The following is a 15,963-nucleotide window of genomic DNA, read 5'->3' as shown; positions in this document are numbered from 1 at the left end:
AGAGGATGAAAGAGACCACCCACAGAGGGTGAGAGGGGAATTTTTTTATATATATATACTGAATCTGTTCACTCTTGGTTCTAATTTTTTGGCATCCTTCCTTCAACAATGCGCCGTGTTTTCCCAACTGTCGACTCAGTAAACAGTCAGCTGGCTGGTACAAACGGATGAAGCCGAGTGGTGATGGCTCAGAGTAGCATGAAGCAAGCTCCGCCACGCAGGTGGACGTCAAGCCATTGGGGGTCGTTATAAAGCGCTCACCGACCTGCGGGCTCATGGCAGAAACTCATTTCTCGCACACCTCACCTGGTCCCGAGCTGTGGGATTTCTCCACGAGGAAGTCTCTGATTCTTTCCACCCACAGGTAGAGGATGCTCTCCCCCGCATGCTCCCTGTTGAAAATTAAATAGTCGCATGTGAGGGCGGAAGCTCGAAATCGCACACAGAGACGGGCGCCCTGCGAGAAAGAATAATGAAAGCTTTTGTTGTGACTAATATCGCCGCACAGCATCTCCTTGTGAAGTCAGAAATTACGAGAAAAGCACTCACACGTAGATGTCTTCCAGGCTGTTTGCCAATTTGGCCCTCTCGGAGCCTCGCAACCACGCGGCACTAGAAAGGCCGAGAACAAACACGAGGTTATTGAGTGGGACGCGGAGTGGGCTTTTGAGTGGGACGTTGTTCTTTCAAATCAGCAGATCTCCTCCATATTAAATCGAACAAAGAAGAAAAAAAAGGCAAATAGACTTACTTGATCTGATAGATGGGCGGGGCTGCGCTTGGATAATCGGGTGGAAGGATTATCTGATCACAGTGAGACGAAAATAATAGTTTTAGAACAAGCTGAGATGCTTGAGATTCATATGCAGGATTTTGTTTTCTCCTCCACCTGCAAGCATGCCGTCAGTTTCTGCTTCTCGGCGTCGCTGGATATTTTGATGCAGAATATCCTGGACGCTTCGTCTATCACACACCACTCGTCTCCGTAGATAGAAGACAAAGCTTCGACCTCTTCAATCTGAATGAGAAAAATCCAATTAGAGAGCAAAATGAAAAAAAAAACACGGTGATTACAGAATTTCAACAAGTAGAGGGCTTTAAAATTCTCACAGTACAGCTGACGGCGCTGTATAGATCTGTATAGATCTATGGGTTTGTTATTCTTGAATATATATGCAATGAGCAGAAATGATTCAGCAGCAAAAGCATTCAAATGATGCCTAATAATTAGGGCAAAACCAAGAATCAGACTAAGTCCTTAAAGAAACAGACGCTAAAATAAACAGTTTCTAGCAAAATGGCTAAACAGGAGTGATGCCCAATTCCTCTCAATGCAGAGCTGGACAGAATCATAAGAGAAACAGGTAACTCTCAGACTGAGCCATTTTGTTCTTATCTACTTTAAATTCATATTTGTAAAACAAAAACATTTAAGGCTGAAATATTTCATCAGATTAATCATGATTAATCGATTATTGAACTAGTCGTCAACTAATTTAGTAATCGATTTCTCGTTAACTCAACGATACAGATTCAAAAAACAACCACTTGCTAAAAGAGCGACATCCTCAGAGCAGAAATTAAGCCAAAACTGTACAAAAAAAATGCACTTTAGATGAAAACATAAATTACATCTTGTAATATATTTCTAAAACTATAAGAAAGGCTTTCAAAAATCAACAGAATGTGCCAATTATTTTATCTGATTAATCAATTCATTGTCAGAATAATCGGTAGGTTAATCAATAGTGCACACATCCCTAAAACCATGACATACCAGCTAATGGGAATCAGTTGTGAGGTTTTGTGAAAACTTTACTAGCAAGAGTTCCCTTTAGTGAGGGAGTAGTGGAAGCTCACAGCTAGTCAGACATATGTTGCATCAGTCCACCTCATCAGCTGACTCGGCAGATCAGCAGATTGTGAATATGCTGGGATAACATTCAGACAACCACAAGACCAGTAGAGCACAGAGAGGTGTACCATCTGTGCAACTGTCAGTCTGACAAAAAAAAAAAATAAAAAATCGAAAGCTTCACCTTGTTCCTGGTGGAGTCACACCAGACTGAGGACTGCAGCTTATCAGGAGGATACATACTGTGAGGTGAAAAAGTGTTTGTCCTCTTCCTGATTTCCTTTTTTTTTTAAATTTTGTATCTTTGTCACACTTTGGTGTTTCAGAACGTCAAACAATTTAAATACCACAATACAATTAAGGGAGAAAAAAAAACCCTGAAACCTGCATGGGCCTGTGTGGAAAAAGTGAGTGATTGGCTGCAGAACCCAGGTTGGCTTCAGCTGGAGGTCAGAAGTGTGATCAGTCTAGTAGATCACTTCTACAAGAATGCCGATTGAATACACTCAATTTGCAATAGCATGTATACTTACAACATATAACTATACATACTTGCATGTATACTTTTAGCCATATGTAGGAGGAATTTTATGAAAAGTATAGTAAAGTGGAAGAAAAACAAGCAAAATACAACAGCTGATCGGTCACCTTATGTGACGTCACCAGGGTATCTGGAAGCTTTTTTTTTGAGAAGGTACGCTTTTATTTTGTTGATTAAATTGTCATACAGAAAATAGCAATATGTACGTCAAGTTGTCAGATATTTTTTTAGTATAAGTGATTAACTTTCAGTAAATGAGTTTAATAGATTTTACAGATAATCTGGTTTGGGGCTTTAAATGTTCCTGGCATGATTTCAAGCCAGAGTTGCATTGAGTCGCTCTACTCTGCCTCTTTTATCAATATGATTATCACTTCCACGGTCCATGCAGCCAGTTCCTGTAAAACTCTGTTTTCTTCACTGTGTCTTGGAAGATTTAATCTTACTTGAGCCTGCAGATCTTCTTCATTCTCCGGATTTATAATATCCGCCATCAATTCATCTTAATAAACTTCGCCCGCAGGGAAAACGTATCATTCAATGGTAAGGCACATGACAACACGAAGAATCCCCACTGAATGAGTTTAGCAGTCCAGGAAGAACTGCTTCCAGGGTAAAGTGGCTCAGCAGGCTGCCAGCATTCTGACTTCCGGTTTCTACTATCACCTTAAAAAGAAAGCAAAAAAACGAGGCACAATAGACTAAGAGTTGGTCTTACATTGTATCACCAAAAAATATTCACATTTCTCACCTTACATTCTGTTTTGTTACAGGGTTCTCTTTTATTTTGAAAAGCCCGGTCGGATGACTTCCGCTGAGCGCCGATCAGCTGATCTCAGTGTAAACAGTCAGCAGTGACAGAGATTTGTGTGTAAAGGAAGCGTCACTGTGACACATATTTGTCCGCGTGCTCCGTCAGGGCTGTCAGAAGACAATAAATGAGAAGTTGGTGTTTGTCAGCGAGTGAGTGCGCTGAAGTAGGGCAGCAGGAAGCTCACCGGAGGGGCTTTGAACATCACATGCAGCTCCACGGTGGGCCCCTGTTAGGGAAAGCAGCTGGATTTTAGCTCACGGGACGTGGAAACTGTAAGTCTGACTTTTTTTCTGCACTTAGTCGGATCACAAATGCGTGTTTAAATCACATTAACACTAAAACTACCACTGCTTGTGGTAAGCTGTAGTGTATTTAAATAGATTTTTATGTCCTTTAAATTCCTCTTGAAAGTAAATTGTTCGAAGTTTTAGCACTTGAGTGTCCTGTTTTTTTATCTTCTTCTTCTTCTTCTTTTGTTTATTATTGAATAAATATTGAAGGTACTGCAATGGGGGTTTTACTGCTTTAAGACTGGGCATCTCTTGAAGGTTCACAATAACAATTTAATTTTAGCTTTTCTGGTTTCATTCTATTGTCTTGTAGCGCAACATGATGATTAATATAATCTTGAGGCATTTTACAAGAAAACTTTTTACAAGTGTAATTTATATCAAGTTTACAAACACATGGTAAAATCAATTCAATAATGTATAGCCAGATTCAAATTCAGCTACATACTTATAATCCTAGTTGTAAAGCAATGTAGTGAAATTCAGTTGAAAATGTAAATGTAAATGTTAATCTGCAGAACGCCATTGACTTTGCAGCAATCCATCCTCCACTCCAGCAAGCATGACACGACAGTAACCAGGAACAACTCAGTTTTAACCGGAAAAATAAAAATAAAATAAAATAAAAAACACTCCATTTGAGCCTGGAACAGAGAGCACAGAGCAGAGCAGAAAACACACCAGTTTTCTGACCTGAGAATACATTCAATGTGAAAATAAAAACTTGTCCAGGAAAGAGATGAGGGCAAACCCACAAAAACCAGACCAAGTGTGGCTTTGTGGCTAAGAGAAAGTCCACACAGAACAAATTTCTGCTTCATACAACTTAGTTTTTTAGAAAAAGTTTTACTTTAATTTCAGTCACAGTTTCTGATTCCATGAGGAATACACCTTCAAAGTTTGCTTCTCAAACTTTGAAGCTGCTAACTTACAATTAATTAAGTTTACTGCTGTCAAATAAAATGTTGCGCAGTGAAAGCACAAACATGCCTCCAATGTGTTGGTTTTGTCTTGGAAAATTGTTGTCACACTGTTGCCTATTTTTGTCCTGTTATGTGGATCTAAATTTAAGGTATTAAGGCAGATTTTGTTGAAAACAAAGTCTATATATTTCACAAGGTGTGTTGAAGACATTGGAACAAATTTATGTTATATTGTTGTTGTTGTTTTTTTTAATGAGATGGAAAAAAGAGTGGCTGAATGATCTTTGACGTTGACTTTTTACTGTATTAACACACTGACACTGTGTGTGTTTTACTCAGGTTATCATGCTGTGAGAATGTCACACCGGTCCATGTCTACTTCAAATATCCATCACTGTTTAAAATGTATTATTCATTTTGGCAATAAAGATCTCAATGCCAAGATATTTGTTTATTCACAGCCCCATATTTCAGCGGTCCAAAAGAGAGACGCATTATGCAATTTTCAACTGGCATAGCTTTTCGAAATGCCATTGAGTAAGAGAGGGGAGGAACATTAACCTTTAGTCCTACAAATACCTTGAGAAAATGTGTTTTCTTTGTTACTGTACCCAGGTGCATTTAGGTGCCTTTTGAATTATTCACGTTTACCATTTTGAGACAAAATTAAACCTTCTTCTTCTGAGAACACAGACTAAGAAAGTATCGTAACATATTGGCAATCAAGTACGGTAGATTAGTTTTTTAATTGATTTACAAATAGAACATTTTATTAATTAGCAAAATAAAGACTGGGGGACAATTTAATCATTGCTTTTAATTAAACAGTATAAATAAAAATGCCTTTTTTTATACAGCGTACCCTTTCTTTTGTAAATCCATTAATAGCAGGGGATTTTACGGGGTTTTTACTCACATTGATACACTTTAAAGATAGAGAGTCAGACAATCATCTAGTCATCCAGTCACCTGCTTTTCAGGCCCAGCTAAACCTGTTTCTGAGCCACACGGCGGTTTCCTGCAGAAATCAAGCTGCAGCATCTTAATAGCCTTTTGTCGACTACGTGATTTATTGATCCCTCCGCAGAGCCACATGACATACCATGACATCGCCTTGTGAGCACTTTCCATTTTTCTTTGGTCTTTCAACAGCAATCATTTGATGCCAGCTATAGCGGTGTCATGTGCACATGTCTCTTTTTTTTTTTTATAAAGGTTGGATATGGAGGAAAGGATAGATCTGCCTCTTTCCTATAAAACTCGACTAGGGACGGCCTCCTTTTGAAAAAAAAAAAAATCCACATTCACTTCTCCTTGCTTTCTTAATTTCCGAGAAAACAAAAGCCCTTGTGACTTGTTTGTCACATGACTCCGTGCTGACTGACTGGCTAAATAATGTAAACAATAAGGTAGGCTGTGCAGCAATTTAAAATGCCCAGTCTGATGGCTGTAAGGCATACATGTCACATTATTTCTGTGAAAGTGTGTTGCAAATTGTGCCTCATAAAGTCACTCGATGATCTGCGGGGATATTTGTATGGAGAGAAAATAGTCTAAGAATACCTGAACTATTTTCTATCCATTTATTTCATTTTCTGCTAGAGAGGCAAAAATCAATCGACCAGATATGAGCAAGTCAAATACTGTTAAACACTCATTTATTTCATATTCATTGAACCTACCGCGACTACGACTCCCCACCATTTCAGTCAATAAGTGTGTCAACCTGCGATTGCTTCTTTAAAGCACTTTAATAAAGTTTTTAGTTTATTAGAAGCAATGGGAACAAATGGCGATATCTTTCTAGAACGTTCAGCACATTTCTTTTCTGTTTTCATGCTTTAGTAAAACCACTAGCATAAGTTACAAATCTCAGTTATCAGAAGCTGAATGTTTGTATTGGCCAGGAAATCTCAGGATTGGTGCCTCTCTAATTTTTGCCCTTCAAACACACGCAGGCGGTTGGAAGGCATTCAAGTTTACCTGCATATTTGAACACAAAACATGACCACGTTATTCCCTTTGCCAGGCACGGTACTTGTGGTTCGGCTTTGTTTTGACATTACTCAGCCTGTATCCATTGAGGATTACCGACGTGCTTCACAGTCTAGCATTTTTTTATAGCAGCTCTAGCAGCTAAAGCCTTTCCAAAATTGGGTTATGTAGCAGGACTTTGATCCTCAAACGCAACAGCTGAACAAGATAGGTGGCAACGGGTAGCGGTCTTAGATTAAAGCCAGACTGGCTGAAACGCTGGGGCAGCATGTTTAAAGAGCAGAGCAGAAACAAAACCCAGCAGATTTTGGCGAACTGAGGCCACTTCTTTGGATAAAGAGTGATTAAGATCCACCTCAAAAAGACGTGACAGACTGATACGTTTGTGCAGAAACTGTCGAATCATGGCGTTGGGCAGTTTCCACTTCTCTTTTATTGTTGTTAAATAGCTTTACATGTCCCATCAGGGTCAGAGAGTCAGACGGTCTTTTAAAAATCTCCCACTCAGTACTATTTATCGTGTAGCTGCAGCTAACTCCCGTCCTTTCTGTTTTTCCCCTGCAGGCTTCCATGGAGGATCTGGAGCCAGAGGAGCAGTTCCTGCAGTGCGCCCGGAACGGAGATCTGCCTGGGGTTCAGGAACTCCTCAGGTCCAACGCAGCGGCGGAGAGGCGGATTAATATCAACTGTAAAGGTGTGTGACTAACACATGGGTGTAGCTTCGGTTACAGTGTGCTGCTGAACTCGATTCAAGTATGTCCTGTTTTTCATTTCAGGTCAAAGCAAGTCTAACTTGGGATGGACGCCTCTTCACTTGGCTTGTTACTTTGGTCACAGAGATGTAGTGGAGGAGCTCCTCAAGGTGGCGTTTCTCTCTCTCTCTCTCTTTTTTTTTTTTTTAAAGATGTAATGACTGCGCAGGTAACATGTATTTTCGCTCATGTCCTGCAGGCGGGAGCAAATGTTAACCTCCCCAACAACATCGGAGACACGGCGCTGCACAAAGCTGCATTCACGGGGAGAAAGGTGCGTTTGGAAAATATTCCACCTCTATAGATTTTTATTTATTTATTTTTTTCAAATTAAAAACTCTCTGCTCCACTTTGTTGAATGTAAGATTTATCATTTTTTTCCGCATGCGTTCGTTCATTCATTCATTTCCTGTCAAACCAATCGAATTGATCCATCGCATATTGATCAGGAGGTTGTCATGCTGCTGCTGCACTATGATGCATGTGCTGCTGTCATCAACGGCTCGGCTCAAATTCCCAAAGATGTCACTCAAAACGCAGAGATCAGAAGCATGCTGGAAGGTGAGAGATACATCTTGTCATTCTAAGAGTTGCCATGGAGACATGCTTTCATTCAGTTTTTTATTTATTTATTTTTTTTCAACGCCGGCTTGTTTATCGTCCATTCATACAAACTATTTATGCCGCTTATATCTTACATTTTCTCCCCGTCGCGTGGCGGATGCCAGCTGCCGAAAGAACAGAAGAGAGGAAACTGGAGGAGAAACTTCTGGAGGCTGCGAGAGAAGGAGACCTATCGACTCTCACTCAGCTGGTTGGTGAAAGATGCTCCTCACACAGAGCTGAGGGCCGAGTCCTGCGTGTTCTCGTACAACTTTGAGGCGACTTTAAAGATGCTGCACTCCTAGAGGTGCAGATGAAAACAGAATGCGTCTGATTACTCATCTAAGAATAGCATGAAATCAGTCAGCACAATTTAGTATTTCATCTTGAAGAAAAAGAAAATGTTCTCTAATCTGGGAAAAAAAAGAAAAACATATTTTTGCTTTTGGTGTAATCTGGGGCGTGTGTCAAACTCAGAGTTTTGCCCGCTAGACTCTAGAAATAGAAGCTTTGAGATAAGAGTGTGATTAAATATTATTTTATTACTATTATTAGTGGTTTTATCTGGATATTACCAAATTACATCAAGTGTGAAAATATGTTTAATATTATTTCATTTGAAGAGGCTCTCAGAGGTGGCTATTTATTCTCATTTTAACAGTTTAATAGTTATTTTTTTATCATTAGTTTCTGCCACAACTGGCCATTCAAAGACATTCTTGACCTTGATGTGGCTTAAAATGAAAATGAGTTTGACAACCCTGACTTAGGATGTAAAGTTATCTTACTTTATATCTGATGAAATGCTAAAACATCTTCACATCTTATAATATGTATGTTTGTGTTTCACATCATGTTCTTGCTGTTGTACGTTTGATTAAGTAGTTGGAAATGTCACCTTTTGACACTCCAAGTACTCGTGTTTAATTATTGCAGCTTGTGATGTTGTTTTACATTATAGCGTGTTATTTAATTAAATTATTAAATTAGCTCTCACTACATCCAGACTGAAACACCACCCTACACAGGAATTGGCACACTTTGCAAAAACTCGTAAAATGTGTTAAAATAAGTCAAACTGTCATAGTGGCATAATCTCGAGTTGAACAGTTTAGTAGAAACCCAACCTTCAGTTTCAGTACATCTGAGCCGTGGGGGAAGAAAACAAGATAAGAGATGTATTTTTACGCCAAACCAAAATTATGCAATTTTGCCAACAGGACATCACTTCGTCTTCTCATATTCAATTTTACAAGCTCTGCATACAGAGAGAGGGATATTTAATCATTCCTCTTTGCATAATCTCTCTATGCCATCCAGAGTCCTGAGCTCTCCTCTCCTCGTTTCACCCTGTGGCTCTTTTAGAGGATTTAGATCTGTGAACTGAGATTTCCTTGGGAGGAAAAAGAAAAGAGACAGATTTTGTGTCTGGTGGGATTTTTTCTGTATTGATTTGCCCTTTTGAGTTGGGTCATTATGTTGCTGAAAGGCTCAAAATGACCCATTTTCTGTTTTCTGGTGGAGACACACAGATTTGTGTCTAAAACATCCTGGAATTTCAAAGAATTTGAGATGCTGTGCGCTACAAGAAGGTCGCCAGGGATTCTGAAACAGAAACAAACCCGCAGCATTTTTGCATCACGCGAGTCATGTGATCAACAACAGGATGTTACTACCTGCAGAAAATCCGACGCAAATAACAGGAAGCAGTAGGAGGATGGCGCTGTGGCCCGTTTTTTACTGACTGACTGCGTGAACAAATTCATTCAGATGTGATTTTAATGGTGTTTCTTATTTAACGGATTTTGTTTTTCCGATATTAGCAGAACATTGACAAAGTTTTGCGCACATTTAGAATGTGCTTACGATCCTGATTGCAGAAATGAGCACTTGTTTGTTACTTATGAAGATCAACCCCACATCTACCTCACCTACATATTTAATTTCCCTTTGTGATTAGTAAAATACTTTTGAATTTGGACAGTATGTTCTCTTGTTTTTCCCTCACTGAAGAGTGACTAAATGAAAAGCCTCTATGTCACACCGTATCCATACGCCAGTGAAACAGGAAATTATCTCGTTATTTGTTATTATTTTAAAAGAAATGTACTCAAATTTAAGGGTGAATCTGCCCAAATTGTTTTGTTAATATATTTTCAGGTTTTTACACATCTGTACCGGAGAGTCAGGGGTTACGCAGCTGGTCGATTTGAGATATCTCACACATTTCCACGTATCACTTCTCACAATGCAGACAAGTTGACAACACCTTTTAAACACAATAGTTCACACAGACACGCACACACACACACACACACAAACACCTTTTAAGGCGAAAGCTTCTTAAAGGCATAAATCTGACTTTGAAGTTTGTGCCAAAGGGTCTGCAGAATGAAAAGCAGCAGAAAGACACATGGCAGTTCTGAGTCGGTGTGTGACAAGTGAAAGAGTTTGTTCCTGTCCTGCGTGTTTTGCTGCAGCTCAGCAGGAAGAAGCCTCCAGATATCAACTGCACAGATCTGCTGGGTAACACTCCGCTGCACTGTGCCGCCTATCGAGGCCAGAGGCTGTGCGCCCTGAAGCTGCTGAGGAGCGGCGCCGACGCCAGCGCCAAGAACAAAAACGGTGAAGTGCAAAAGCCAGAGAGCTGGCAGCAATGAAAGACTGCTGATTTTCCTTTTGTTTTTCAGCGAGAAAAATGTCATGAAAAGGATCAAAACCAGCAATAAACCAAGCCTTTTATGAAATATTACTCCTTTGAAATGACTTGGAAATAAAAGAAAAGCTATTCTTTTTTTTTTCTTTGTCGAGCTTTGATGCTGCTGTCCTTTTTTTTTTTTACTTTTGAAAAATATTTCTCGAGGTGTTTGGTGACAGTTTCACCAGCCTCTGTCTCTATTTTTACACCCAGAGGAAAATAGCATCCACCAAGCAGTTAGCAGGTCTTCATTTTCTGTCCCGAAATTTAGTCTGTTTTTATCTCCCCAAAACTAATCGTCAGGGAAGCAACAAACATAACAGCTGAGGGTGTACGAGCGTCAGATAATACCTTGACATTTATGGCTGCTGGCAGCGCCATCTAACCGCCGTTCAGGCCGACGGTATTTTTTTTCCTCCCCTCTCTCTCTACTCGTGTTCTGTTTTGATAAAACTCTTCAATTCCCTAACTCACAGGGCAGACGGTGTTTGACCTGGCCAGCGATGCGGCAATGAAGCAGTGTCTTGAAGGCAACATTCATCGAGTGAGTGCTCAGCGGACGGTCAGCTTCCTAACGTTTCAGTTGATTTGCTCTGAGATTTGTTTTCTACTCTTTTCATGTTTCTCATCCGCAGGGTTTGACCCGTCATGTCAAAAAGTACGAAGGACTCCTCTGGAAGGTAAAGTCTGGAAATGATGTTTTTGGTTGTTGTTTTTTTTTTTTCTTCTTCTAGTGGGTTAGAGAGGCCACTCATTTTACAGGTTACTTACTGTCTTTAGCCACGTTGCTGATGTGAAAACATGGTATTATGTTTCCTGATTTTTTTTTTTAAGGCTGTAGTTCTAACAGATAATATGCAACATTAGAGGTGGCTTATTATGCTTCCTTGAACAGGCTGGGATAGGTCTTGTTCATTACTTTTTTCGCATAAAATTTAGCTGTCAATGCTTACACTCACATGTGAAAAAGACTGCAAACAGACGCGCAATTATTCAACCATACATCTTTGAAAAGCAGAAGTGGAGCCTCCTGCACAACCACGGATGGTAGGTCAACAACAAAACTTACCACTGCAGCCATTTTGTAGCAGTAAAACCAGCTGATCAAACATCCTGGAACTTTGGGGTTGCTTGGTGATGGGCTCGGGTTGCTAGGTAACGGCGCACTGCAACTCAACGATCGGGATGTATTGGAAATGGCTAGTTTTCCAGACATCAAAAAATGAAAAAAATATTGTAAAAGATGCCTGGATGTCTTGTTTTTTTTTTTTTTTCCTTTCTTAATAAGCGCTTAGACTGTTTTTGGAGGCAGTTAAGACTTTTCCACAATAACGTGCAATATGTTCATTTAAAAACAAAGAAAAGTAAAAATCTTTCTTTTTCCTGTGAGCCTGTGCTTGACTCCCTGTTTGCTCTTACACTTTATAATGACCAAAGTCACTTTCACGTCCCGTTTCACTAAAATGTAAAAGCTAAGTTGTTTCAAAAACAACTGCAGAAACATCTGAATATGTTTGGAAGCATGACAGAAGATAACAGTATAACAGATGTTATATGTTATTTTATTATCTAATTGTTGCACCTCAGTACTGTGGCTAGCATGGTGACCTCGCAGCCAGTCAATGTTCAGGGTTTGGTCTATAAAAATGCATGTTTTTTTAATTTGGCACTTTAATCCCTCAGTGTGTGAATGCATAGTAATCAACCCTGTGTGTTTCTGTGATGGACCCGGTCTAGAGTCTTACCCACTGACCTTTTCTATAATATGCTGCTCGAAACAAAAACCAGTCCAGCTTCTCCTGCTGTAAATATGAACTGTTCTTGGCTACCGTCTGGTTACAGTTCCCTGTTAATTAAGCTGCCATGTCTTTCAGCCACAGCAGACCCTCCACTCCAGTGCTAATGCCAGTATTTATTGTAGAGCTCTAACAGCTGCAATTTGAAACAAGAAGAAAAAAACCCACTCATCTCTAAATTTTAATCCAGTGAACCAAGGAACCTGTAAATTACAGCAACTCATATTGATAAAGTGTGAAAATGCAATGTTCAGACCGAATCCATTCAGTCTTTTTTTTTTTCTATTTTCATTTTTATCAGCTGCTGCTTTATTGTGTTTGCGCCTGTTCGCACACCTGCAGACTTCTGATCAATAATCCGAGCAAGTCGGTGTTACCAGGTAAACTGGAGATGTTTGCAAGACTAGTTTCAAATTAGAAGCCGCTTTGATTCACAGTCCAGCTTTTCCCAGCCTGTATCGGATATATCATTAGAGGAGGTAAATAAAGACCGGCCGACAGAACCTGACGGGTTGAGCCGCGTTGCGCTCCGTCAGTTTCAGACATCGCTGTCTCTCCAGGTTCGACTTGACTCCAGGGATAAAGTTCTAAAGATGGATATGAAAAGGTTATTTTGCAGGTGTTGCTGACAGGTGAGCTGCCCGCCTCGCCTCTTCGGTGGCTGTGTGCGGTGGAGAAGGATCTCTGAGTCACATGTGCGGTGCATGATGAAAGCTGCAGCAGTAATACGGTCAGAATGAGGACAAATTGCCACCCGGCCCTGCGCTGTTCCTGCCGGCTCCAAGCAGACAATCAAATTGCATAAAGGACTTTTTGAGCTGCCGACTTCGGCTTTGAAAGTCACCTTTTTTATCTCTGTTGGTTCAGAAGTTTACATACAAACTCATCATGGGCTTAAATGAGGGAATAAATTTGGAAATGATTTGACGAATTAAGTTCTCACATTTGAATTTATTGTTTATGTTCTTAAATCAGGGTCTGGATCAGCATTCCGGGAAGTTATCAAAATTCTATCGAACGTAATTTTTATCGATACTGATCACGTTTATCGCGATAGATATTATCGTTTTACCACTCATCCGTACCCAGCTGCACTGACCGGCTTCCTGTCATCTTAGGGTGACATTCTGATAAAACATTGTACCTTTTGGTTGTTCCAGAAGGCCAGTAATCCCACAAACACATCTAAACTGGTTTTGGATTGGATAAAACACACTCACATTAAATTTCTAAGCCCCAATTAAAAAAAAAAAAATGTCTTAGGGCTATGCAAATGATTCTGCAAAGGAAAAGCAGCCATTTTTGATTTGAAGAGTGGTCAGATCGTCATTTTCATTGGCAACAAAAAGCAGATGGATTCTCTGCAACCTGCTATGAGATATTTTACTCTTTATAGGTTTATGTTTGAGTAAAATGAACATTGTTCTTTTATTCTGTGAACTACTGACAACGTGTCTCTGAAACTCCAAGCAAAAATTTAGTATTTAATTGCAGAAAATGAGAAATGGTCAAAATAACAAAAACGATGCGGCGCTTTCAGACCTCAGATAATGCAAAGAAAACAAGTTGATATTCATTTAGAAGCAGCAGCTAATGTTTTAACTTGGGGAGAGATCAGAAACCAATATTTGGTGGAATAACCAGGAGGTTTTCAGGGTGGTCGTCTCTCCATTTTTTTTCCAGAGCTAAGTCTATGTTTCAGTTTGCATATGTAATTTTGACACAATAAGAAATCGAGAAAAGTCCCGATAAATTCACACTTCTAGCTCTTGAAATCCACCAATGTTTTTGGTCATCCCTATATATATATATATATATATATATATATATATATATATATATATATATATAATATATATATTTAAATGCATCAATAAAAGGCCAGAATTAATATAACAATGATTCCAAATATCCAAACCATGTATCCACTGCGGTAAGCTATGACCAAGGTTACATTACCACCAGATGCCTTCAACATAGTTTTCTGCAAAAACAAACAAACAAAAAATAGAAAAGAAAAATGAGGCTGACATCTTTTGATGTGCAATAAACAAACCCAGTGGAGCTGCAGCAGTCAGGTGACCCTACAGTCAGCATCCCTGCACACACACACAGGTACTCATAGCATCCAGAAATAAAAATAATTACAGCACTTTAAGAGATCAACAGGAAATGTATTCTGCTAACAAGATAAAAGCCAAAAATGAACAGGAGACATCCGACCCATGTTGCTTCGCTGGATGACATGCCTTCATTACTGTCAACACAGGCCTGTTGTTTTCTTTCAGTCATTCCCGTGTATGCATACCAGATGTCAGCTAAAAATAAGCCCAGTTGTAATTACCTCTTAGATGTTCATGCAAGGGGCTTTTGAGCATTCAGAAACCAACAGAGTTCTGTTTCCGCGGTACTGGGGAACCCTCCGAAATGACTTTATCCTCATTATACCTTCTGAGTTAATTAGTCTGGGAAAGCTAAGTGTTTCCCAAGTGCTTCAACAATTTTTTTTTTTTTTTTTTTTTTTAATTACTACTGAAAATACAAAATGCTTGTTCTGTTCTCATTTTCCAACCCACAGAGCTCCCGGTTTTTCGGCTGGCGCTCCTACTGGGTCGTTGTGCTGGACGGGGTTATATCCTGGTACCCAAAGCAGTAAGTTCAGCTCTCACCTCGGCTGTGGAAAGGAAATGGAAACAAACAAACCTCTCTCCAGATAAATGTGTGGGAAATCTTTAGCTGTCTGGCTTCTCCAACAAAATAGAGAAAACCTTTTTTTTTTTTTCGTTGGGATTTCTGAGACTTTTCACTTCTCCTCTCTGTCAAACGTAGGTCCGACGCAGCCGCAAATGTCAGAAGGCAGGGCTGCAAGTCGCTCACAAACGCTCACTGCTTGGTAAGCTGGCTTTAAAGTACCTGCCTTTCACTTTTGACCTTTTGTTCAATCTGCATTTGCGCAGCTTTCGGCTAAAGCAAATATTTATGCTTCTGCTCTCTCCAGATACGAGCCAAAGATAACTGCTTTTTTACCCTCAAGTGCTTCGATGACAGCGTGCATCACTTCAAGGTTTGCCCGAAAAGTGAACCTGAGGCGACTAGAAAAGTAAGTTTATATGGCCTCCACTTTCTGTGGTCGGGAAAAGAAAACCATAATTAATCACAGACGGAGAGAAAAGTAAATTATGCAACGCATCTAAAGGTCCCTGTGAAGGGAGGAAAGTATCTGACAGAGGAATCACTTCCAGGTATCGCATGTATTCTTCGAAGTGAACCAGTCGTTGGCCCTCTGCGCTTGAAGGCTTTTGTGGCCTTGATGTTTGACAAATGATCATATGCTTTAAGAAGGAATTCTTATTAACGCTAATCAAGAATCATGTTTTTTCTGCTGCACGAGGTCGTCACCATTAACAGAACTTAAACCTTTATAGTCTCACTCTGTCAGTCTTTATGTAACGGATAGATCAATTCATTTATGGAGTTATGCATGAATCATGTTTCTACCGGCACGTCTTCCAGCCAGAAGACGAATCCAACATGCCTTGAATTTGTTGCGTTATGTTCTAGCATATTAGTTTAATTTATCTGCTGATATATATATATATATATATATATATATATATATATTTTTTTTTTTTTTTTTTTTTTTTTTTAAAAAAAAACCTTTTGAGGAAGAGGAATTTAAATTTTTTATTTTTTTTT

At 39.6% G+C, this 15,963-nt stretch overlaps 2 protein-coding genes across 4 annotated transcripts in view; one reads left to right on the top strand and one right to left on the bottom strand.

The window, feature by feature from the left end:
* impact (impact RWD domain protein) overlaps positions 1-3,045 on the bottom strand; it is a 30,181-nt gene extending 27,136 nt beyond the window's left edge. The window contains exons 1-5 of one of the 2 annotated variants that reach the window (XM_015057938.1): positions 2,843-3,045; positions 890-1,018; positions 752-804; positions 550-612; positions 307-392 (exon numbers count right to left, since the gene is read on the bottom strand). In XM_015057938.1, coding sequence (XP_014913424.1) covers positions 307-392; positions 550-612; positions 752-804; positions 890-1,018; positions 2,843-2,890 — 379 coding nt within the window. In that variant the 5' untranslated portion in view covers positions 2,891-3,045. Of the gene's footprint in view, positions 1-306; positions 458-549; positions 613-751; positions 805-889; positions 1,019-2,842 lie in introns of those variants that run through there. The other variant, XM_015057946.1, reaches the window with a different exon arrangement.
* A 176-nt stretch (positions 3,046-3,221) lies between these two features.
* Positions 3,222-15,963, top strand: part of osbpl1a (oxysterol binding protein-like 1A) — a 43,076-nt gene continuing 30,334 nt past the window's right edge. For both annotated transcript variants that reach the window (XM_015057929.1, XM_015057922.1), the window contains exons 1-12: positions 3,222-3,482; positions 6,983-7,112; positions 7,195-7,280; positions 7,370-7,444; positions 7,620-7,731; positions 7,899-7,984; positions 10,254-10,398; positions 10,948-11,015; positions 11,107-11,151; positions 14,846-14,919; positions 15,097-15,160; positions 15,266-15,367. In XM_015057929.1, coding sequence (XP_014913415.1) covers positions 6,989-7,112; positions 7,195-7,280; positions 7,370-7,444; positions 7,620-7,731; positions 7,899-7,984; positions 10,254-10,398; positions 10,948-11,015; positions 11,107-11,151; positions 14,846-14,919; positions 15,097-15,160; positions 15,266-15,367 — 981 coding nt within the window. In that variant the 5' untranslated portion in view covers positions 3,222-3,482; positions 6,983-6,988. The remainder of the gene's footprint in view (positions 3,483-6,982; positions 7,113-7,194; positions 7,281-7,369; positions 7,445-7,619; positions 7,732-7,898; positions 7,985-10,253; positions 10,399-10,947; positions 11,016-11,106; positions 11,152-14,845; positions 14,920-15,096; positions 15,161-15,265; positions 15,368-15,963) is intronic.

Source organism: Poecilia latipinna, unplaced genomic scaffold, assembly GCF_001443285.1.
Source record: "Poecilia latipinna isolate Pla-1442-1.1 unplaced genomic scaffold, P_latipinna-1.0 Scaffold63, whole genome shotgun sequence".
Taxonomy (NCBI): domain Eukaryota; kingdom Metazoa; phylum Chordata; class Actinopteri; order Cyprinodontiformes; family Poeciliidae; genus Poecilia; species Poecilia latipinna.
Note: the sequence above shows the minus strand (reverse complement) of the source record. Positions and strands in the feature narration are given on the sequence as shown.